The 25,000-nt window shown below is 31.0% G+C and overlaps 2 protein-coding genes across 5 annotated transcripts in view; both read left to right on the top strand.

Moving 5' to 3' along the window:
- LOC118448314 (uncharacterized) overlaps positions 1 to 1,502 on the top strand; it is a 24,039-nt gene extending 22,537 nt beyond the window's left edge. The window contains exon 5 of one of the 2 annotated variants that reach the window (XM_085658983.1): positions 1,298 to 1,502. Coding sequence is in view for 1 of the 2 variants with exons in the window: in XM_035881431.2 (XP_035737324.1) it covers positions 1,298 to 1,322 (25 nt within the window). In the remaining variant the exon portion in view is untranslated. The remainder of the gene's footprint in view (positions 1 to 1,297) is intronic. The other variant, XM_035881431.2, reaches the window with a different exon arrangement.
- A 1,340-nt stretch (positions 1,503 to 2,842) lies between these two features.
- The window catches only part of LOC118451228 (uncharacterized), a 69,424-nt gene continuing 47,266 nt past the window's right edge, over positions 2,843 to 25,000 (top strand). The window contains exons 1-2 of one of the 3 annotated variants that reach the window (XM_085658980.1): positions 2,844 to 3,446; positions 16,107 to 16,708. In XM_085658980.1, the coding sequence (XP_085515106.1) occupies positions 16,678 to 16,708 (31 nt within the window). In that variant the 5' untranslated portion in view covers positions 2,844 to 3,446; positions 16,107 to 16,677. Of the gene's footprint in view, positions 3,447 to 10,200; positions 10,272 to 16,106; positions 16,709 to 25,000 lie in introns of those variants that run through there. The other 2 variants (XM_085658981.1, XM_035887569.2) reach the window with 2 other exon arrangements.

Here is a 25,000-nt window from a genome sequence, read left to right as displayed (position 1 = left end):
TGAATTTGATTTCAAATTCAAGGAAGAAGTTTTCCCTTTTAACTCGGAAAATCTCGATCTGGGGTTTCTCAAAGTAATTCTTAGGTAGACAGAGATAGTATAAGGGAGAGATAGATGGATAGATAGATAGATAGATAGACAGATAGATAGGTAGATAGATAGAGAGAAAGAGAGAGAGAGAGAGAGAGAGAGAGTGAGAGTTTGGAAACGACTTAAAGGGTACATCGAATTTCAAGAATCGAGATATACTAAGAATGGGTTTACCATTTCTTCGATAATGTCGAGAGTTTCTATTGGAGGGAAGTATATATATATATATATATATATATATATATATATATATATATGTCTGTCTTTGTCTTTCTCATTCTTTAACTGCAGTTTTGTACATGCATTTGTTTTTAAATTCATTAGGTTCTCATCGAAGGATAAAAGATTCGTTGGGTCATTGGCCGACTACAAAAACGAAAAGCTCGTGTTTTTGAGGTCAAGAATTTCCTTTGGAAAAATCCTTTTTTTCACACCTACTTAGGTACGTGCTTTTTTTCCTGCCGCCCCCCTCCCCCAAGAAAGAAAGAAAGAGCAAAAAAGGGTGAAAGACAGAGAGAGAGAGAGAGAGAGAGAGAGAGAGAAAAAGGGAGAAAGAGAGAGAGAGAAAGAGAGAGATGTGGGATGAATTTTCTTCGAACGAGGGAGGACGATCCCTTTTTAATATAAAGAAAGGGGAAAAGAATTTATTTATTTTCTAAAGAATTCATATTTTCTATTCAATAGTAACACATATATTCATAGTAAAAGGAGATTTTCAAAGTTTGGGTTATGACCTAGTCACCAATCGTTTATTCGGTTAAATATTAAAATATCTGAAGGATGATTGGGTAGTTAAACTTATCAGGAAAAAATTTCATTCGGGTTGAGAATTTCTCGATTGTATTTATCTGAAAAGATTCTATTGAAGTTTTTTTTTTTTTTTTTTTTTTTTTAATCATTAAGGTACAAGATATTATTTATTTATTTCTGCGTTCAATTTTTTTCTTTCGTCTTACTTCTCTCTCTCTCTCTCTCTCTCTCTCTCTCTATTTTTTTTTCTCTATATAGATGCATATCAAAGTGCATGTGTATTAAGATTCAATTTTTTTTTTCTCTTTTTTCTTTTATTTTATTTTATTTTTTTTTTTTTAAATTACTCTCCAAATAAATTAGACCTTCGAATAGTTCGATATACGTCCGGCTAAATATTAGAGAAAATTCTATATTCTTACAGTTTTCCTTATAAAGTGTTCTATTTTGATTACAGAAAATTATGGGATAATAATCCTTGACTGATAAAAATTAAGCAAATAAAAAGGCAAGAAATCATGACAGCTGATAACTGATAGGATACCTAGGACGATCGATTGGCAAGACAGAGAAAGAAACAGAGAGAGAGAGAGAGAGAGAGAGAGGGAGAAAGAGCGAAAGAAAAGAGTATATCCCTTTGGATAAAGAAATCACGTGGACGAAATGGCACCCTCGATGGAATCGGTGGACACGGTAAAGAAAAAAAAAAAAAAAGAAGAAAAAAACAAGAGAAAAAAAAGAAAAAGAAGAAAAAAAAAGAAGAAAGAAAAAAGGAAATCTACGCGGTAAAAGGGCAAGAGAAGAAGTAAGCCGATCGAGAAGATCGAGTGGGCGATTCTCGTCCTATTATTTACGATCGATTCAAGAATAATGGGATAAGAGATCGAGAGAAAGCAATTTACATTTCTCTTCTTCTTCTTTTTCTTCTTTTTCTTTTTCTTTTTTTTTCTTTGTTTCTTTTTTCTTTTCTTTTTCTTGTTATTTTTCTCTCCTTATTATTTTTTTTTTTTTTTATTATGTTTTTATTCTTCTCATCTTCATTATCAATTAAAATTTGACCGATGAATTTTATCGCAAGCGAAATTTTATATTGATATAAAGTAATTACGATCTGGTGATCACGAAAAAAAAAAGGTTTTAGTTATATATTTCTTTTTTTTTTTTTTTTTTTTTTTTGTTTTTTTCTTCTCTATTTTTCCAGATATTCGAGCAAACATTTTGGTTTTGAATTGTGGTGAAACGTGAGTATACATGTTTTGTAAAATTTAATTTCCCTTTTTCCACTTTTTACTATAATATTATTTTTTTTTTTTTTTTTTTTTCCCCGGTAACGACAACTTCGAGGAAAAAAAAAGAAGCGCAAAAAAATATATTTATCATTGAAAAATTGTTTCTCATAGAGATTGATAAAAAAAAAAAATTTAACGAACGGCACGCTAACTGCATACATATGCATGTGATTTAAGTGTTTCAAACGACGTAGAAATGTAATATAATAATCGGCGGATAGATCTGCATATCTACATAAAATATTTCCTTACATGAAGTGTTTATCTTCAAGGTAAACAATAGCGTAAACTTATCAATGCCAATATACATAAATTTGCGATAAGAAATTTTGAAATGGAAGAAGAAAAATGTTTTTGTGAAAAATCGATAATGGCCGTTGATGTTAAGGAAATAACTTTTTTTTTTCTTTTTTTAAATTCAGCACGAATAAATAAAAACAAAAGAGACAGAGAAAGAGAGAGAGAGAGAGAGAGAGAGAGAGAGAGAGAGAGAGAGAGAGAGAGAGAGAGAGATCAGTAAAAAAGTTTCTTTTTTAATTAAATAAATAAATAAGTAAAAACGAACAAGCAAGTAAGTACTTATTACTTTCACGAGAAACTGTGATATGAACGAGGGTGGTGGTAGGTTTTTGAGGGTGGTGGGGATGAGTGTACCTACATAACATTTAGGAGGAGAGGGAAGAAGCAAGCCAGTCAGTCGACCGAGCGACACGGGCGCGGACGGTCGGTCGGCGGTTTGTTTTCATTTCTCTCTTTCTCTCTCTCTCTCTTTTTCTATCTATCAATCTCTCTCTCTCTCTCTCTCTTTCTCTTTCACTCTGTTTCTCTCGCTCTCGTTCTTGTTCTCGTCTTTGCTCATTCTCTCTTTGCTCGTTCTCGCTCTCTCACTCACTCTCTCTCTGTGTGCGCGTGTATATGTGTGTGTGTGTGTGTGTGTGTATTCTTTTTCTTTTCGATTTTACATAAACATACGCATATACGCACATAATAAACACAGAGAGTACGAAGAGAAAGAGAGAGAGAGGGAGAGAGAGAGAGAGAAAGAAATAATAAAGAAACGAGAGAGATACATACGTGGATTACTGCGAGAGAAAAAAAGAAGAAAATAAAGATAGGAGAGAGAAAAAACAAATAAAAAAAAAAACGAATAGATAAACAGACAGACAGATAAATAGATAGATAGATAGATAGATAGACAGATAGATAGATAGGAAAGTTATGCGAAGAAGAAAAGGAGAAGGATCTCTTTCTGGATGAAGAAATTTCATTCTTCGAGATCTCATTGGAGGACACCAAATATCCCTTCGATAATCTTCGGTAGGTCGTCCTTCATTTCTACGATTTCTTTCATTCTTTTTCTCTTTAACATTTTTTTTTCTTTTTTTTTTTTTCTATCGATTTTGCGTCACTTATTATTATTATTATTATTATTATTAAAATGTAAAAGATACATGTGTATATCTTTCGAATTTAACACGAGGTAGAGCTAACGTAAAGAAACAATGATTCAGATGTTTTTTTTTGGATTTTCTCCAAAAGTTAATAAAATAAGACGAATATATACATACGTATATTTTTCTATTTTGTGTTCTATATTTCTCTCTGTGTGTGTATGTGTATATATTTATATATATATATATATATATATATATATATATATATATATACGCGTACGTGAATATGTGCGAAAGAGAAAGAGAGTCTTTCACCCCGTTCTAACATCTATAGTTAGTAAATAAATATGTAATAATACGTAAGTATAAGACGAATAGAAAGCATGTTGTTGCTTCGACCACGCGGTGGATCGACATTATTTTCGAGATATCGATCGAACATATATATATATATATATATATATATATATATATATATATATATATATGTATATCTTTCCTCGTGGCTAGTTTTCAATTATTTCGTCGTTAGTCGAGACTAACAATTTTCTTATTATATTGTGTGTTTGTACGATATGATGGAATAATGTGAATGATAAAGTTATATAGAGTAATAACGATTTTTTTTTTTTTTTTTTTTTTTTTTCCATATTATTGATCGGTTTTGATGTCAACGTTCTCATATAGATTTCGATTTTATATCTTACGATATTCAATTTGATATTATCATTAAAAAGATCGATCTCTTTAGTCGATTTTATTTCTTTTCTTTATTTCTCTCTCTCTCTCTTTTTTCTCTTTTTCTTTTTCGCTGCATCGTGTATCTTCGATCCGACCTGTGTATGTAGTACTATTTAAAGAACGTTTGAGAAATGCGATCAATACGAAGATATTCGTAAATCAATGTTGTTGATTTCATAGAAAATGCCTGACTATATTTATTTCCGCGACTTTTCGCATTATCTTCCGCATTTCTTTTTTTTCCACGATATAACGTTTTCTAAGGAAACATTTTCTTTCTCTTCTTCTTCTTCTTTATTAAAAATCTAATCGTTCTAACTAATCGTTCTTAAATTTCTTTACGATTTAAGATCTAAAATCGTAAGTGATTTTATAAAGTAAATCGATCGATCGATCGATCCTTTAATACGTATATATATATGTATGGTATATATGCAATGAAACTTACAGCATTATTATACGTTCGTTATACGAACCATTAGATATCTATGTAAGTAACGTATCTACTTTATACGTTTCTCATTGTTTTTTTTTTTTTTTTACTTTTTATCATAACTATTATTAACGTCACCGTTGTCGTCATCATTCATTATTATTATTATTATTGTTATTGCATGTAAGAACAAACGAGATAACTAATTGCTCTTTTAATATGGAACGGTTTTTCATTACTATGTATAATAAACATTATAAACAAGAATTAATTCAAGTTTTCTCTCTCTCTCTCTCTCTCTCTTTCTTTCTAAATCTCGTTTGTCATTGTTCGGCGAATAGAAAAAAAAAGGATGAAAAGAGAGCAAAAAAAATGTTTTCCCTCGTCGTATAAAAACATGAATGGTAACAATGATAACGATGATACATCTTTATATACACACACACACACACACACACACATATATATATATGTATGTATGTACGTATATACATATGTGTATACATAAATCTTGTACTTGTCTGAAACAAGACATCGTGAAATTATCTTATGAATAATATATGGGGTTTCATCGTATGTTAATTACATACGATAGACCATGCTTCTCTATAATATTTTTTTTATTTTTGGCACTATTTTATACTTACGTATATAGGTATATATATATATATATATATATATACACACACACGTACGTATATACATATACCCGTACTCCTACTCAAAGCTGTTACGCTGACATGGGTGCAGGATTCGCATAATGGAACAGCTCGTGTTATCTCGTTGTCACTGTTAGAGGTCGTCATTTAAATATCCGCACTCTTATATGATCTTTCTGTGTACCACTTTTTCGTCATCCATTACGTACGTACTTATATACATATATACGTATACATTATATACGTCATTGAGAGAGAAGAACAAAAAAAAGTACGTAGGAGCTTCTGTAATTATTTTCATAGTACGATCGATCTACTAGTGTAACTTTTTTTATTCTCTCTTTTTGTCTCTTTTATTTGTTTCTCTCTCTCTCTCTCTCTCTCTCTCTCTCTCTCTCTCTTTTCTCTTTTTCTTCTTTTCTTTTCTTTTTTTTTCTTCTTTTAACTCTTTAAGGTTCACTTTTATTCGTTGTTACATTTTTCTTTTTTCCTTTTTTTTTTACTCACTCAGAAAATAATTATTACAACACACGTTTCATCGTGAAACGTCGATAAAGAGGTCCTCTCTCAAGCGTGCAATTTGCAAATTTTGGAACGTGATATTGAATTTGTTTTTTAAATTTCTCATTGAACCAATCAAATGTATGTAATATTTTTTTTTTTTCTTTTTTTTTTTTTTTTGGTTTCTTTGTTCCGTTTTTGTTTTTCATTCTCGCTTATTCTTTATTTCCTCTCGGTCAGTGCCGAAATTTTAATCCATCGATATTGAACGTTTAAACGCGATTTATTGTACGCATTCATTTTTTCTTTTTTTTTTCCCTTTTTTTCTTTTTTTTTTTTCGTTTCACTTTTCTTCCCTTTTTGCAAATTATCTCTCCACAAAAATTTTAACTGTTAACATTCGAGAGTTTTCTTTCATAAAATAACGTAAAATCGGGCTTGCCGTTTACGTTCGATCGCGTTCACGCGAAGAGAAAGAAAAAAGTAAAAAAAAAAAAAAAAAAAAAAAAAAAGAAAAAAAATTAGAAAAGGAAAAGGATAAAAAGGGGAGGAAGAAAGAAAGAATGAAAGAAAGAAAGAAAGAAAGAAAGAAAAAAAGAGAGGAAAGGAAAAAAAAAGCAATGAAAGGAAAACTATGTCGCAGTTTATTCGATGCGTACGTACATACGTACGTACAAAAATATATAAGCTTTATACATTATACATAGATCCGATGAACATAGGTGCTTTAGTTTTCTTATTTCTTATAATTCACCAGCACCACCCTTTTAAATCGTTTGATCTTCCATTTTATATACACGTTGGACCTTGACTCATCTAAAAGAACCTTGTGCCTAATTTTTTTTTTTGTTCGCGTATTAATCAAGAGAACAACAAATTCGTTTTCGGAGTTTCCTCCGTCCTTTTTTCTTTACTCTCTTTCTTTCTTTTTCTTCTCCCTTTCTCTTTTTTCTATTTTTTTCTTTTTTCTTCTTCCCTTTTCCTTTATCAAGATCGTACATGCGTACACATTATATATCATACATTACGAAGTTTTTAAAACTATATACCAATGGACTTTTTTCATTTACGTATAAGAGAATAAAGGAGAAGAGATAGGATGTGTTATGAAGTGTATAGATAAAAAAAAAAAAAAAAAAAAAAAAAAGAAAAAAAAAGAAAAAAAAAAAGAATTTTATTCAAATTTTACATTATCGATACCATTGTCGACCTTGAAAATTCTTTCTACTCAAATTCAAGTATAATATAGTTCATCCTATTCTCATGATCTGCAAAATTTAATCGCTTAAAAAGTTGTTGGAAAAAGAATTGGCATTCTCTCTCTCTCTCTCTCTCTCTCTCTCTCTCTCTCTCTCTTTCTCTTTATCATCAATGTTTAAAAAAGAAATAGAAAGATATTTCGACGAGTCACGCGCAGAACCTGCGCGTCGTGAGTTTTATCGCAACGTCGCCATCGGATACTACTTTTATTTGCAAGGAAAAAAAAAAAAAGAAAAAAATCTTGTGTTAACGAGGGAAGCAAAAGGGAGAGAGAGAGAGAGAGAGAGAGAGAGAGAGAGAAAGAGAGAGAGAGGACATAGGAGAATTATACTAATCGATCAATTTTATAAAGAGAACAAGAGAATCATCCGATATGTGAAAAATCAATGTTCATTTATCACTACCACGATAATGTTTTATAAAATCATGTTTCCAGCGTGATATATACACGCACACATACACATACATACATACATACGTACACACGCATATGAGAGTATGTACAGGTTGTTTCGTTTTAAAACTTGATCGTACAGAAAAGAAATTTCATTTTTTTTTTTTTTCTTTTTAGATAATTAAAAAATTATCTTAAGATCTAATCTAGGGAAATGTGATCGTTCAATTTTTCTAACATAAAATTCGTTACTTTTAATAAATTAATAACAATTATTTTCTAACAAGAGGGAAAGCATTTTTAAAGAATTTTTCAACAATATAAATGTATCATCATGTATATGTACATGTCTATGTATATAGATGAAAATAGATAGTAGTAATCTCGGTAGCGAGAGAAAGAGAGACGAGAGAGAGAGAGAGAGAAAGAAAGATAGAGAGAGAGAGAGAGAGAGAGAGAGAGAACAATATGCCGAGCTTTTATTTATCCCGCGAGCATACTCGAAGTTAATGAAAGCGTACACGAGTGTCCTGTTAACTTGTTCTGAAACGGGTACGTGCGTTTCCGCACAATTTTCCGGTTTATCAGCGACTCATTAAATCTTTCACTCAATTCTCCATTATTCCTACTCTCTCTCTCTCTCTCTCTCTCTCTCCTTTCTCTTTTTCTTTATATATATATATATATATATATATATATATTTGCCACTCGACTGTCTAATCACTTGACCTTTCAATATATACACACACATGTACCCACATGTATACAGAGACACGATGACCTTATCGAAACGTGTCTGACCTTGCAAATAAGCGCAGTTCTTCTCGCCGTCGTCGGGAATTCAGTCTCATTCTTTTCTCTTCTTCCTTCCTTCCTTTCTTTCTTTCTTTCCTTCTTTCCTTCTTGTTTTCTTTTTCTTCCTCTCTCTTTTCTTTCTTCCTACTTATTTCGTTCAGTTATATCTCTACGAAAGAGCCATTAACCTTTCGTTGTTGCTCGTAACAACATATTACCTATCTTCTTGCATACATACGTATATACATAAGCATATTTACTTACCTATGCATTGTATAATATATATATATATATATTTATTTATTTATACATATATATACTCTTTTCATATATGTTTCTTCTTTCTCATTTTGTCACTTTTTATTTTTCTTCTTATTTTTCTTTTTATTTTTCTTCTTCTTCATTTCAGTCACTTCTTCTCTTCTTGCTTCATATATGGTTGTCTCCTATCTCTTTCTTTTTATCTATGGTTTTTTTTCTTCTTTTCCTCTCTCTCTCTCTCTCTCTCTCTCTCTCTCTCTCTCTCTTTTTCCCTTTCGCTTGACATTTGCCACGACAATGGACTCGCTTGGCTGATGTAATTCATTGATAATTGACGAGCCCGTTGTTGTTTCGATCACCGAGAGAAGTTATGCGAGGACTCCTACTATTTACGTTTACGAGATACTCCATTTGTTTTTTTCTTATTTATTTTTTATTTTTTTTTTATTTTCTTTTTTGTCTTTCTTTCTTTCCTTCTTTCTATATCTTCGACTACGCGTTTCGCTTTGTTCTCTTTCTCTTTCTTTTTATTTTCTCGTTATAACTCGTATCCTCCTTTCCTTCCTCTTTCTCTTATCTTTGATTATCATTGAAAAAAAAAAAGAAAAAAAAAGAAAAAGAAAAAGAAAAAAGAAAAATATTTTAATCGATGATAAAACTTTTCTCTAGTGCTAATGAGATCATGCGAAATCACGTGAACGTAAGTATACAAGTAATTTATCTAAGTACTTGTCAACTTACTTGACACGTTCATACTTTAATTGAATTTATTTTGAAGGAAATTTGTTTTCCCTTTCTTCTTTTTTTCCTTTTTATCAACGATCATTCATTCGAAGGACGAAGTAACGAGAAAAAAAAAAGAAGTAAAACCGTCGATGTATCGTTGAACGTAAACATAAAATGTTCTCCTTTATGCTCGTAAAAATTTTAATACGATAATTTTAAATAACTCCGCTCGTTCCCATTATCACGTTCGTTTCGTTTCTTTAGAATGTTCATGAACTTTTAGGTATTATCGAGTATCGTAATTTACGGTTCGTTCGTTTTCTTTATACAATCGATTAAAATATATTTCAATTTATTATAACGTAGAACCGAACGAAATAATAATTTATCTTTGAAAACTCATTGAGAGAAGATATTTCCTCTTTTTATTTTTTTTTTTTTTTTTTTTATTTTTTTTATTTTTCACGTGGTTTTCTATTTCTATTTATTTATTTACTTATGTATTTATTTATTTATTTATTTATTTATTTATTTATTTATTTATTCATTCATTCGAAAATACTTTTAATATGAGAAAAAAATCGAGAGAAGAATCTAAGAGAATATCGATTATGATATTTACGAGAGTATGGTTAGAAAAGGGAAGGAAAAAAAGTTAAAAGTTGTAGGAAAAAAGGAAAATGGGAATAAAGTCTAATGCACTTATCATGAGACTTTATAATTGTACGTGTACGTCGTCGTAATGAAATCAAAAGGAAAGAGAAAAAAGAAATGATTAAGAGGATGGAAAAAAGAAAAATCTCAAGAAAGAAAGAAAGAAAGAAAGAAAGAAAGAAAGAAAGAAAACGCGGTCGCGCTTAAGACGCAAGAAATATAATAATTTTTTTTTTTTTTTTAATTTCAAGATTTACCGAAAAACCTTAAGAGGATATACGACGTACGATTCTCGACGTTTTGCGAAGGCTTCATTAAAAATTTGTAAGAATAATAGTAATAATAATAATAATAATAGTAGTAGTAGTAGTAGTAGTAGTAGTAGTAGTAGTAGTAGTAGTAGTAGTAGTAGTAGTAGTAATAATAATACTATAGTTATATCAAGCTGCATATATAAGTACATAGATAAAGTATACTATATTTTATTTACATGAGTAAATAGATCGAACTAACGAAAAAAACAAAAAAAAGGGTTTAAAATGAAAAGTTTAAAGGGTTAACAAAATCAGCAACCAGGGATATTGGAGAGATATCGATGAAAATTTCATATCAATGTAATTTCAAATGATTCGAGTTAAATGATAATTCCAAACCCTTGGAATCCTTCGAACCCTTCCCATATAGTATATAGGAAAGGGAAGTGAAAGTTTTTCTTTGATCTTTTTAATTTCTTCTTTTTCTTTTCGTACTATTTAAAAATATCCAGTTTTTCGTTCGGTGACTTCGAATGAGATGTCTTAGGAAAATCGATAGACTTGGCCGCGTCAAGGACAACGTTTTCCGCACTTTCATCTCATCTCATCTCTCTCTCTCTCTCTCTCTCTCTCTCTCTCTCTCTCTCTCTCTCTCTCTTTCTGTCGGTCTCTTTTTTTCCTTCTTTATATACACATTTTCAGGTTCGCGTCGGAGTGTTGAGGTCATCCTTCTCAAAATCATATAACCCGTGTTAGTTCTAGCTTAATACTTTCCTTTGATAAAGAAATAAAGAAAGAGAGAGAGAGAGAGAGAGAGAGAGAGAGGGAGAGAGAGAGAGAGAGAGAGAGGAGAAGGTGGGCTGGGGGTGGTAGGGAGGAAGACAGAGTTGTAGAAAAAAAAAATAAGAGAAAGGTAGTGGCCTTATATGAGTGCGTCTATAGAAAATATTTAAAGTAAGTAAGTAAGTAAGTAAATAAGTAAGTAAGTAAGTAAGTAAGTAAGTAAATAAGTAAGTAAGTAAGTAAGTAAGTAAGTAAGTACGTACGTACGTTGAACACGTTTTATTGAAAATTGAAGGCACACGATTCCAGGGGGGAATTTTGTTTAATTTTCAAACAACGTTAGATATGTACATACATAAACAGATATACATATATACGTATGCATAGGCATAGAGATAGCCAACATTTGTTTCCACGTGCAGGAGACTCTCGATCACGATAATGTTTTCACAGGCGCATGGTTGGATTGTTTTACCCTTGCGCACAGATATCTATCTACTTGTATATTGTCAACATTTGCGGGTATCAACGTAACTACAACTATCTCAACCAACCAATTGGAGAAGAGGATCGTTGTGATAATTTTGCGCGGGAAAATCCATGTTACCTGGACTATCGTAACATAATATATACTTATATATATATATATATATATATATATATATATATATATATATATATATGTATGTACATATGATTTGAATATTTAAATGGAATTGTATGTAAGCAAGCCCTATCAGATTTCGATCATCTCCAAGTATAATATTTTAGTTAAAGTATTTAAATATTTTCTTTCTTTCTTTTTTGTTTTGTTTTTTTTTTTTTTTTTTTTTTTGTACAATGAGAAAAGACCAATAATTTTTTTCTACTCCCTCCCCCCAGTCTCCACCTTCCCCTCTTTCCTTCATATAGAAACGTTTTTCATAGTGTTATTTTCATTGTTATTGCATGGTAAAATGTTTCTCTCTTTTTTTTTTTTTTTTTTTCCTATATATCCTTTTTCCGTAACACAGAATTCGCTTAATCTTCGTCGTTTGGAATTTTGTGAAATGCGAAATATTATTGGTTTTCTTTTTTTTTTTATTTGTTTTCTTTCTCTCTCTCTCTCTCTCTGTCTCTCTTTTAAATTATTCATGCACGCGCCTTTTATTTATTCTCAAGGATGTAAGATAAGATAAATAGAGAGAGAGAGAGAGAGAGTGAGAGAGAGAGAGAGAGTGAGAGAGAGAGAGAGAGAGAGAGAGAGATTATTTTCGAGAAAGATTTCGTAGGAAAATTTAATAAGAATAAATCATATGTACGTATACAATGTATGTACATAAGTAAGTGCATACGTACGTATGTGATATTGAATATGATATTGTTGCAGTATGGAAACGGATGTGCGTCGAGCTGAATAACTTGTCTTTCTTTTCTTTTTTTTTTTTTCCTTTCGTTTTCTTTTCTTTAGATTTCCTTTTTATTTATTTATTCCTTTTTTTTTCTTTTTTTCTTTTTTTTTCTTTTTTTCTTTTTTTTTCTTTTTTTCTTTTTTTTTCTTTTTTTTTTTTTTGAGCATCGTGAACGTCGTATAACTCTGATCTTGACTTTTGGCCGTGACATTTGAAAAGAAATTGTTTCGAGAGACTCCGAGGACTTACGTTGTGTACTTTGTGAAAACTGTCTTGCTCATTTTCCAGTTTCTATCTCTATCTCTCTATCTCTATCTCCTTATCTCTCTCTCTCTCTCTCTGTCTGTCTCTCTCTCTCTTAGTCTTTCTCTCTGTCTCTTAGTCTTTGTCTCTTTTTCTTTCTGTCTGTCTTCTTCGCAGATGTTATTTCCGACGTGAACCTTTTCTTTTCGGTGACGCGTATATAAAGCCGGGAGATAAAAATCTCGTAAATTTAAACGTCCGTCCGTTTATTCGTTCGTTCGTTCACAGACAAGTTCCTTTTCCTTTAATACGAGATTCTTTTTTATTTTATTATTTTTTTTTTCTTTTTTTTTTTTTTTTTTTTTTTTCTATTATTATTCTTCTTCTTTTCTTTTTTTCTTTTTCCTTTTCTTTTCTTTATTATCCTAAAATAGGAAGAGCGAGTAAATTACTTTTGTTTTCCTTTCCTTTATTTCCTTTTTTTTTTTTTTTTTTTTTCTTTTCTTTTGCTTATTTAAAGAATTTCGAACGATTTAATACGGTGTTTATGAGAGTGAAATAGTATGTAGCATTTATTATTTCTAGATATTTTCATTGACTACGGAGAGTTGATAAAATTTTCAAGAGAGATAGATAGATAGAGAGATATGTACCGTAACGACAGAAATAGAAAGTTAGAAAAGAACTTTTAAAGAAGCTGAAAATGGGATGGAATAAAAAGAGAAGGAAAAACGAACGAAGGATGCAAATTGAGTTTAAGAGTGGAACCGATAGAAATAAAGAAGACGAGTGGTAATACAAACAAAACGAAACGAAACGAAAGGAGAAATATGCTCAGATATATATATATATATATATATCTATGTATGTATGTATGTATGTATATGAGAAAGAAATAAAGAGAAAGGTTGAAGTTTTGTAAAAATGAAAGAAGAAATGGATGAGGGTAAGTGGAGGGGATGATTGTAGTGTGGAGTCAAGGTTACTTGGATGATGGACAAAAAAAATAAATGGAAGTGATGTTGATGATGATGGTGCTGCGGTGATGGTAACGATGGAACGTGAAAAATGAAAAAAATGCAGTGGTGTTACGTAAAAATGAAACGGAATGCTCGAAGTTATCTGCGAATGGTTTTGATATGGGTATTGTGAATCTAACAAATTTTATTTTTTAATATTAATTTAAGAAGTTTTGTAAATGTCAAAGATTTGATACGAAAAGTGTCAACTAAGTGAATAAAAACTGCCGAAAGGTAAAGTAAGTTTTTCAATGTGATTTTAAAATATTTTAGAGTATTCAATAAAAATCTGACGAATTATGGCTGCCTGTATATATATATATATATATATATATATATATATATATATATACATATATATATATATATGTATGTATGTGTGTGTAAAAGAGCGAAAAAAATTTTGAAACTTGATTTCCAATCATCATCCTGATGGAAACTTTTCGTCAATCTATATGTATATATCTATATACATGTATATGTATTACGCGTTTGTCTCTCTCTCTCTCTCTCTCTCTCTCTGTTATTCGATGATAGTTCAACGTTCCATCTATCTCTTTCTATTTCATTCTCTCATGTTTCTGGTCTTATCGATTTAGTAGACAACTGGTAAAGCCAGTGGCCTCCTGGTCGTACGCGTGACCTTTTTTCCCTTTCGTATTGGTTACGAATATTTCCCTTTAGGGACAACATCGAGATGAGAGATATATATGTATTTTCTTTTTGTCTTTCGAATATGTATATATAGATATGTGTGTGTGTGTGTTTGTACGTGCATATATATGTACGTACGTATGTATGTATTTATCTATATACATATATATATATATATATATATATGCACTTGCTCGTTTACTCGTGATGCTCGTACGGAAATAATTATTCTTGTTTCAATGTATCCCGTGATTAATAATTAATTAGAAATTCATAATCGATAAATGTATATTTCATATTTTCTGTAAACGAATTAACGAAGCTTGATATTTACGTCGGAAAATATTTTATCAAGAATATTGTTTTGATTTTCGAAGTGTTATGTCGTTTTTTCTTTTCTTCTTCTTTTTTCTCTCCTTTTTTTTTTTTTTCTCTCCCCCATTCGTACGGCAATATTTAGAATAATGACACAAAAGAGAATTCAATTAATTTTGTTTCGTTCTCTTTTTTCCTTATTTTTTTTTCTTTTCTTTTCTTTTTTTTCTTTTTTCTTTTTTCGTCATCCTTCCTCAGCCCCATTAAAACCGCATCGCATTTCTCACGTTATACAGGGCGCAATGAAAGTCATTGAATGAAAGACTGGATAGAAAGTTTCTAGGTGATAACGAAAAAAAAAAAAAAAGAAAAAAAAAATTAATTGCTTTTTATAAGCGATTAATTGTGAAAAAATTAATTTTGATAGAAGTCAAAAAGTTTCTGGGGTGAGACTGATGTCTTTTTATTTATTTCTTTTTTTCTTTTTTTTTTTTTTCTTCTTTTCCTTTTCTTCGTCAGACTGCAAAATGCTACAGGTCGAATTGGTGGCTTAAAAAGTTTCGGAGAATGATTGATCGTACTTTTTAAAAAATGTTACACCTAAGAACTTTCCGATCCACCCTGTACAATGAACGTCCAAGAAGGAACTACGATCCGTGCGCGCGCGCGCGTATGTGTGTGAGTGTGTGGGTGGATGAGTGGTAATTATTAAGTTCTCAGGTTGAAATGTTTAATTAAATCTATCGTCTTATTTCAAGGTAGTAAGCGTAGGATTGTTCCCTTCGTTTCCTTTCACAGTGATCTCTGATCTATGCGCTCTGTCATCTTACTGGCTCGTTAACCTTTTCGATTAAAGGTCATCCACATTTGATACGATCATACGATCGTATGGAAATGATTTTAACGAGATCATTAATGATTTACGTTTTGTACGCATAAAGTACATATTTACAAATACATATTTACTTAACGAGAAGAGATAATGCAACGTAAAGATTATCGATTTATTATAACGAACTATCGATTATTTTTTTATTATTTTTCTTCTTGCTTTTCTCTTTTTCTTTCTTTCTTTCTTTCTTTCTTTCTTTCTTCTTTTTTTTTTTATTTTTTTAAACTCCATTACCGTGTGTTTTTTCTATCGGATCTCTCCTTTTTCTTATCTCGTAATAATAATAATAATATCGATATCGAAAAGATTTTTTGAGATAAACAGAAATAAGATTGAAAATGTCAAATGGATTATTCAATAGGTGTCACTTCGATCTAGCGAACGATAAAGTTTATACGAGATCGATTTTTGTTTATCCATTTGTAAATAGTACTTAAATGTAATTAACTTCTTTTTTTTTTCTTTTTCTATTAATCGATCTTTTATCTAAGATAAATAAAAGAAGTAAAAAAAAAAAAAAAGATAACAAAGTCTCGTAGAAAATTCGTAATCGTTGGATATAATGCACTGAACAATATTTTCATTCATATTCTTTCGTTTTGTTACAGACATAATCAATCTACATGATAAATAAACAAACTCTGGATCATATCGTCCGAATGGATATCCATAGAGTCGAAAAATAATACGAAAGATCTATATCGTTAAAGGATAACGAATTTTTTTTTTCTTGTCCCTGTGGATCATCCGTCCATCCGTCCGTCCCGTTTCATTGCGTTGTTACGGCGACTGGAGGAGGATTGAAGAAGAAAGGAAGAGGAAGCAAAAAAAATCAAAAAAAAAAAAAAAAAAAAAAAAAGAAAAGGAATAATTTCATCGAAATTACGATAAAATTATGGCATCATCGAGCTGACGTCATCGATCGCAAGGAAAAAAAAACAAACAAACAAACAAACAAACAAAAACAGAAGAAAGAGGACGAAGAAGATTTTTCTTTCTAATAAGGATCTCTTTGTTTTTTTATTTATTTATTTATTTTTTTTTTTTTTTTCTTTCTTTTTTTTTCTTTCTTTTTTTTTCTTTTTTTTTTTTTCTCTATCACCAACACCGTTAGAATTAGAATCCAAATGATTTCAAGATCGACGTCGAAGGGACAGAGACGTCTTCCAATGGGTCGAGATGAAGCTGAGCGATAACATAACAATGGAGGGTGAGTCAAGTAGTAGGAGATAAAAATAGAAGAAGGAAAGAAGGTAAAGGGTGTTGAGAGGATGAGTTGAGAAGATGAGTGGTTCTGGGGTAGGTGGGAGGAGGAGGTGGGAGGAAGGAGAGAAGAGAGTTTTGAGACATTATTTCGTCGCATTATCGTTCGAATTATCGACCGTGAAACGAACGAGTACTGAGCTTTCTCATCTATTCGGATTATCGTCGATTTATCCGAACCATGCAAATTCGTTTTACGCGCTACTGAGAAATCCTATTTTCTATATATATATATTTATGATATTATATATATATATATATATAATTTCTATATATATAGAAAATAGGTTTCCTTAGCAGCGCGTAAAACGAATACATATATATATATATATATATATATATATATATATATATATAATCTTTTCTTTCTTTCTTTCTCCTTTTTTGCTTTTTTTTTTCTTTTCTTTCTTCCTTTCCTTCTTTCCATTTTTCTTTCTTTCTTTCTTTCTTTCTTTCTTTCTGCGCTACATTTTTTTCTTTATATATTTTTACTAGAAGAATGATCCGTACATTGGTACGGAATGTTTCAAAGAACTTTGCCTCTCAAAAAAAGGTAAAAAAGAAAAGAAATGAAAACAAAAAAAAAAAAAAAAAAAGAAGTAACAAAAATAACAGGAGACGTTAGTAGTTTCTTTGTAAACCCATAGCAATTTCATTGATTGATTATTGATTCTTTTACTTATTAATTTCTTTTTTATCTTTCAATTATTATTATTATTATTATTATTATTATAAGAACAACAAATGATCTTTGATCAGTGTCAGGATATTGATAGAGTATTGGAGGAGAACGTGCGTGTTACTTCATCTTTTTTTCTTTTTTTCTTTTTTTTTTCTTTCCTTCTTCATCTTTCCACCTTCTTCCTTCTCTCGTACCTTTTAATTTTTTCTCTCCTTATATTTTTTTTCTTTCTTTCCTTCTTCTTATTTTGCATCTTTCATCCCTTTCCCAATCCATCCCATACCCCACTCGCCCCCCTCCCCTGTCTCTTCATCCCTCGCCTTGATCTCGCCACTTTATCTCGCAACTTCCTACTTTTCCTTCTACATTCTCTTCGAACGCTTTTTTTTTTTTTTTTTTTTTTTTATTGAAGTCGCCGTGCAAAGGAGAACTTTTAACTTGAATTGTAGGAGGACAGTTTTAACCTTAAGATTAGTTTGCGAAGTCGCGAAAACCGCAAGTGCATTATGCTCTCTCTCTCTTTCTTTTTCTATCTCTCCCTCTCTCTCTCTCTCTCTCTCTCTCTCTCTCTCTCTCTCTCTGTCTGTCTCTGCCCTTCTTTCTCTTCGATAAAATATAAATCGCCATGAGTGGGTTCTATGAACAAATTGGAAATTTCAAGTTATTTCTATGCCGATCGCGAGGACAATTTTTCTTTTCTTCTCCTTTTCTTTTTTTCCCTCCCACCTCCCCTCAGCCCGAAACTTTTCCTTTCTTTTTCCTTTTTTCTTCCATCTATCTTCGCTGTTTTTCTTTTTTCTTTTTCTTTTTTTTTGCTAACTTGAAGAAGTACTTTGCGCCGTAAAAATTATTCGACGATCTTGCATACGCAGGAACCTTGAAAGTTTCTTTCTATCGATTTGCATCGTCATGAGAAAGAGAGAATGCGTATGTGTGTGTGTGTGTGTGTGTGTGAATGTGTGTGAATGTGTGTGTGTATGCCGGCGTTAGAGGAAATTCAAAGTTATATCCAACTAATCGAAGTCCGGTGTGTGTTCCAAAGTTAATCACTTTAAGAACACCTACCAATATGAAACTTTCCTTTATGGTGGGAGGGTCCTGTCGAAACGTGCTTAAACTCCTTGACGTGGTATAAACGTCCATTGTTCTTTATTGGTCCTCCTCGTTTAATATTCCCCATTGAGACCATGACTTTATTCGATTTTCTAATCGTTCTTGCATCTCTCTCTCTCTCTCTTTCTCTCTCATTAGATTTTTATCCAAGGAATCTATAATGAAGGACGATGGTAGAGAATGGGCCAAAACTTTCCAAGTTATCTCTTTCTTTCTTTTTTTTTTTCTTTTTCTTCTTTTTCTTTTCTTTATAATTTTTCTTTATTAAATTAATTATTCCTTTCTGACGACGAATGCTTTTTAATCGTGCCATTTTACGATTAAAAAGTGTAAAACAAAAAAAAAAAGAAAGTTAAATCCAAAAAGGCTTCGAAAGAAAAAAAAAGAAAAACAAATCAAGAAAAGAATATTAATCGATTTTTTTTTTTTTTTTTTTTTTTTTTTTTTTTTTAAAGTCGTCTAGTAGTAATTATTGGATCGAATATGTGCGCAATTAATCGTTTCCAAATACTTGCGAGTATTTGATTGTAATTGTTATCTTAATTTGATTTAATCGAACGCCAGGAGAAAAAAAGATTATAATACTTTTGTTCTTTATGATTTTTTGCTCGGTTAAATGTCCTACATTTCAGATTACGACTTTCGATTTGATTTTCTAATCGACGCTGTCTATTTCTCTCTCTCTCTCTCTTTCTCTTTTTAGATCTTTATCTAAAAAAATCCTAAATGACAAACGATGGTACAGTATGGATCAAAAGTATCGAGATCATTTGAGAAATGAATTAACTCCTTTTCGAAGTTGACTTTTTAAAGTTCGCTGTTTTACGATCAGTAAAACAAAGAAAAAAAAAAGAAAAAAAAAAACTCGGTAGAAAAAAAAATTGACCAAAACAAGTCACGAAAAAAGAATAGTAATCGATCTTTAAATTTGCCCAAGTAACATTTCTTTTCGATTTCTATTGAAAATTGATTGAAATACTCGCAGATATTTAATTTAATTGTTGTCCTCTAATCGACGCGAAAAAAAGGAAAATTCTTTCGTTGATTTACTTAATGATTGATTTTTTGTTCGTTTAAATTTCGTCTATCTATTTTCAAATTAAACGATATGATTAAAAATTATGATTTGATTTTCTAATCGTCGCTATCTAAATACATCTAAATATATCTATATCTCCGATAAATAAGATGATAGATTAATAATGATTAATTAAGATCGATGCGAAGCGCGTGTTGATTTTAATAATCGTTCTTTATTATGGAGATAAAAAAATATTGATCGACGATAGTAAAAAAAAAAAAATTTCTTTTTTTTTTTCTTTTTTTTTTTTTTACAGACATTTCTTGTAGAATTACATTATTATATTTTGATAGGATCTCTTTGAATTTCGTTTTGTCCTTGAGAGAGAACAAGAGACAGAGAGAGAGACAGAGAGAGAGACAGAGAGAGAGACAGAGAGAGAGAGAGAGAGAGAAAGCGAGAAGGTTTTAAATAACGCGTTTGAATGATACAAACGATGAGTTGAGACACAACGATGGTCCTCGACCTAATTTTTATTCGAGTTCATCGACCTTTTTATTTTTGGTCGCGTATGCGTGAAACGTGCGCGCGCGCAGGTAGGCGCACCTGTAACCCCACTCCCGGATCTTAGAGAACACTGCAATCGACTTTTATCTCATATCAATTTCGATTTGAATTAATAAAAATAAAATGGATATCATAAAAGATAAATGAAGAAAAAAGAAAAAGAGAGAGAAAATAATTCATCGTGTGTTTCACCGATGAGTTTAAACTATCTCCTTAAAAGAAATTCATCGTAACATTTGAATCTCCGATTCATCATTGTTATCATTATCGTCATCATTATCGTCAACGTCGTCATCGTCATCATCATCATCATCATCATCATCATCGTCAAAACATATCGAACGTTGTTCAAATCCGATCGTTAGTCTGGTCACGTAGTAATGTCGAATTAAATCGAGTAGTTGTTATCGAGGTCACGAGAATCCAGAGGTTGATTATTATGAGAGAAGTTTAGTTTAGAGAGGATGTTTCTTACGTGCTTTTACGTAGATAGGTATGCAGATAGTTGGTATGTACTTATCTATGTATATTGTCATCTCTCGTCTATATCGGTTAATGATGACGATGGAACGATGAAAAAAAAAAAAGAAAAAAAAGAAGGAAAACAAAAAAAAAAAGAAAAAGAAGAAAAGGAAAAAGAAAAGAAAAGAAAAGTAAAGTAAAGTAAAGGGAAAGGAGGAAAAGAAAAGGAAAGGGAGGAAAGTTGATAAAAAAGAAAAAAAAATTGCTAAAAAAGAAGGAGAAAAAAAGAAAAAAGATAAAATATACACAGAGAGATAATATCAATGGAATAAATTTTTTCCTTAAGATTTTTTTTCTATCTTTGAAGAATGTCAAAGTTTTTCACGGGGGAATAATTAAGTATGGATAATTAAGTATCATGAATGAATAGGATGATGTTATTCGATAAGACGAAAAACGATGGCAACGGTTAAAGGAAAAGAAGTAATAAAAAGGAAACATGAGATCTTGTAATAATGTTTCGGATTATTGATTTGTTATCGTAACGAAATGATATGTAATTCGAGTGATTGTGTGGGAATAAGATCCTCCTCCCTCTCTCTCTCTCTCTCTCTCTCTCTTCTTTTTCTCTTTTTTTTTTTATATTTAATACCGACGTTTATCGGATATTTTTCGTTCCGTTTCGTTTCGTATACGGATTACGCGATCCGTTGAAAGCGTATAGCCATGTTAAGAGTCGCGCGTGGGAGATGGGTCAATGAATTAATGTATTTCTCGAAAATATTAAAAGATAAATTATATATATATATATATATATATATATATATATGTGATTATTATTTTTGTGTAGATAGATTAGCAGATAGGTAGGTGGTTAGTTATATACATACATATATATATATATGTGATTATTATTTTTGTGTAGATAGATTAGCAGATAGGTAGGTGGTTAGTTATATACATATATATATATATATATCCACGTTTTTATTTCATTGACAAATGAACAATTTCATTCATACATAGATTTATATATTTTCATTTACACTTACATGTATATATATATATATATATATATATATATATATATATATATTGTAATTGGATTTTTATTATATTTATCATATTTATTATTATTTATATCATTTATATATTATTCTATTTATTCTATTTATTAAATCATTTACATATTTATTATATATGGCTTATGACTTATGGAAGTAGTATTTCTCTTACCATAAATTACATTCAGTTTATGAATTACATTCGCTTTATGAATTAGACATATCTCTCTCCCTTTCTCTCTCTCTCTCTCTCTCTCTCTCTCTCTCTCTCTCTCTCTCTCTCTTTACACACACACACATTTGTATATATATATATGTCACGTGCATATACACGCATAGATCTTCCTGACGTCAAGTTCGTCCAACAGGAACAGGCACACGCATCAGTTGCATTTTCTATCTTTGTAATGGATAATAGCTTGACGTAATTTCTACGAGGTGTCTACGTCCATTCATTCAATGATTTCTGTTGATGTACATTCCATCGATCCCCGTATAACAGCATACACGAGAGAATTGTATCCATGCAAATCCATCGAAAGCATATCTTCTTTAATCTCTCGTTAGATCACTTTTAATTGATATTGCAATTTATATAATAATAAATAAACACATATACGTATTTATTTGTATATGAGATTGACAATATAATGGACGATTGCGATTGGTCATTAATGTTTCTTAAGAAAATGAATATTATTTTCTTTTCTTTTCTTTTTTTTCTTTTTTACCTTTCCTTAGAGTATCACTAGTCTCTCTCTCTCTCTCTCTCTCTCTCTCTCTCTCTCTGTCTCTCTCTCTCTCTCTCTCTCTCTTTCTCTCTCGCTCGCTCTTATTAATTATTTATTAAATTTGTAAACGTAATGGAGTAAAAGAAGTTCCCGGGTCTATTCTCGACACGAGAAATTTATTTGATTCGATCGTATTCGTTTGGAGAACAACCTTCGAGACTTTCTACGAACGAAATCGAACTAACGAGCTTTCTGTGTCGGACGTTCATCGTAATTGGATTATCACGATCAGGAGACTTGTTCGTAGACTCTGTAACTTAAACTAAATAAGAAATTATGTGATGGAAAAAGTTCGATAAAAGATAGAAATAGAGAGAGAGAGAGAGAGAGAGAGAGAGAGAGAGAGAGAGAGAGAGAGGGGAAAAGTAGAGTTTAAGTAGAAAAAGAAGAGTTTAATCGATTTTCAATATTGCGTTAGATATATAAAGTGAGTTCAGAATGGCGGCAATGTTTAAATCGTGTACCAGAATCGAGTGATATCAAGCGTAGATCGTATCGATGACGTCCAACGATGATTTACTTTACTAAAGGACCTGTGTAAACGTTACAGAGAGTCAAAGAGAAGAGAGAGAGAGAGAGAGAGAGAATTGAGTGAGATTCGAATAGTGATTTTTGAGTAAATATGTTCGACATTGTATACTTGTTTATATTCCTTCTTTCTTTTTCTCTCTCTCTCTCTCTCTCTTTCTCTCTTTCTATCTCTTTATCTTTAATATTCTTATTTCTCTCGTTTTCTTTCTTTCTTTCTCATGTCCTATAAACTTGGCAATTATATTACCCTCGTTCGAGATGCAACTGTCACGGTTGGAACAGTTTAGTCGGTGGTCGAATCGTTAGAGGTGCGCAGTCTCTCTGGTATCCTTGAGCTTGCGTAAACGTTAGATATATTATATATTAACGAGGATTTTCGAATTCTATTTGATAGGATTTTAAATATATATATATATATATATATATATATATATATATGTATGTGTGTGTGCGTGTGGGTAAAATGGGATGCAGAAATAATTGCGGTTTTTATCGTTTTACTCGATATATAAAAAACCGCAATTTTACTTTTTCGACGAATTAATTTCAAAAAAAAAAAAAAAAAAAAAAAAAAAGAAAGGAAAGAAAAAGTGACGATATACAAAATGAAAAAAAGAAGCAAAAAGAAATAGAAATAAAAGATGGAAATGGGGAAGTTAAAATTTGGTTTTTCTTTTTTTTTTTTTTTTTTTTTTGTTTTTTATTTTGTTTTTTTTTGTTTTTTTTTCTTTACGAAAAGGAAACGCGTTAGTTTTTTTTCTATAAGACGAGACGTACGCAAATATGACGTGGTCGAAAATAAATTAAAAAAGAAAAAAAAAAAAAAAAGAAAAAGAAAAAAATAAAAGAAAATTTCGAAACATTCTCTTGTTTCTAACGTTAATTAAATTTCGCCTTAGAAAATTAATATATAACGCAATAGTAATCATTTCGTAATATCGCTCTCGATATCCATGTACGTACGTACATATAAATCTATTCAATAGATTTTACTTCTTTATGATCGGCATTAATAATATTATGATTGAATTTATGATTGAGTAACGAGAATTATGATTTGTGAACGTTCTTTTGAAAAAAAAAAAAACCGGAGGGGAAAGAGAGAGTGAGAGAGTGAGAGAGAGAGAGAGAGAGAGAGAGAGAGAGAGAGAGAGAGAGAGAGAGAGAGAGAGAGAGATAGAGAGATAGAGAGAGAGAAAAAAAGGAACGTTCGGTCTAGCAAAATTAAAAGCAATTTGTAAGATGAAGGAAAACAGAAAAGAATGTGGATGAAATTCAATTATATAGCTATGACGTTGGCGTGAGCGTTTCTTTTCATAAGGAAACATTTTACTTCTTTTACTTTTTTCCTTTCTTTCTATCTTCTTCCTTCCTTTTTTCCTTTCTTCCTTCCTTCCTTCTTTCCTTTATTTTTTCTTTTTTTTTTTCCTTTCTGTGGTACACGTGGCAGGTCAAGATGTTGTTGTTGCTGCTGCGTTACTGCTGCTGCTGCTGCTGCTGCTGTTGATTTTGCGTGGGCAGAGAGCATATTTCTCTCTCTCTCTCTCTCTCTCTCTCTCTTTCTCTCATTCTCTGTCTCTCAATCTCTATATCTCTATTTCTATCGCTATCTCTATTTATCTTTTAACGTGAAAGTGGAGCCAAGATAGGAACCGAGGCCACAGATGATGATTCGTCTATATTTGCAATTCTAGTACTTGAAACCTGGCAATTTTTGCAATGGCCCCGTATCTTCTTCTCTAGTTTCCTCTTTAACACTGATTCCTCTCTCGTCTCTTTTTTCTTCTTCTCTTTCGCTGTTTCTTCTTCTTCTTCTTCTTCTTCTTCTTCTTATTCTTCTTATTCTTTTGCTCCTTCTCAACGAGTCTGAAGGTCTTATTACACTTAAGATGCGCTTAAAACCAGCTCGAACATAGAAGCTTCTGTTAATGCATGTAAATGTCTATGTGTGTGCATGTATATGTGTATATGTGTGTGTGTGCTTGTGTGATTGTGTACGTGTAAGCGT

Source organism: Vespa mandarinia, chromosome 8 (genome assembly GCF_050613455.1).
Source record: "Vespa mandarinia isolate Hongniang chromosome 8, ASM5061345v1, whole genome shotgun sequence".
NCBI classification, from domain to species: Eukaryota; Metazoa; Arthropoda; class Insecta; order Hymenoptera; family Vespidae; genus Vespa; species Vespa mandarinia.
This window is presented reverse-complemented; position numbering and strand designations above follow the sequence as displayed.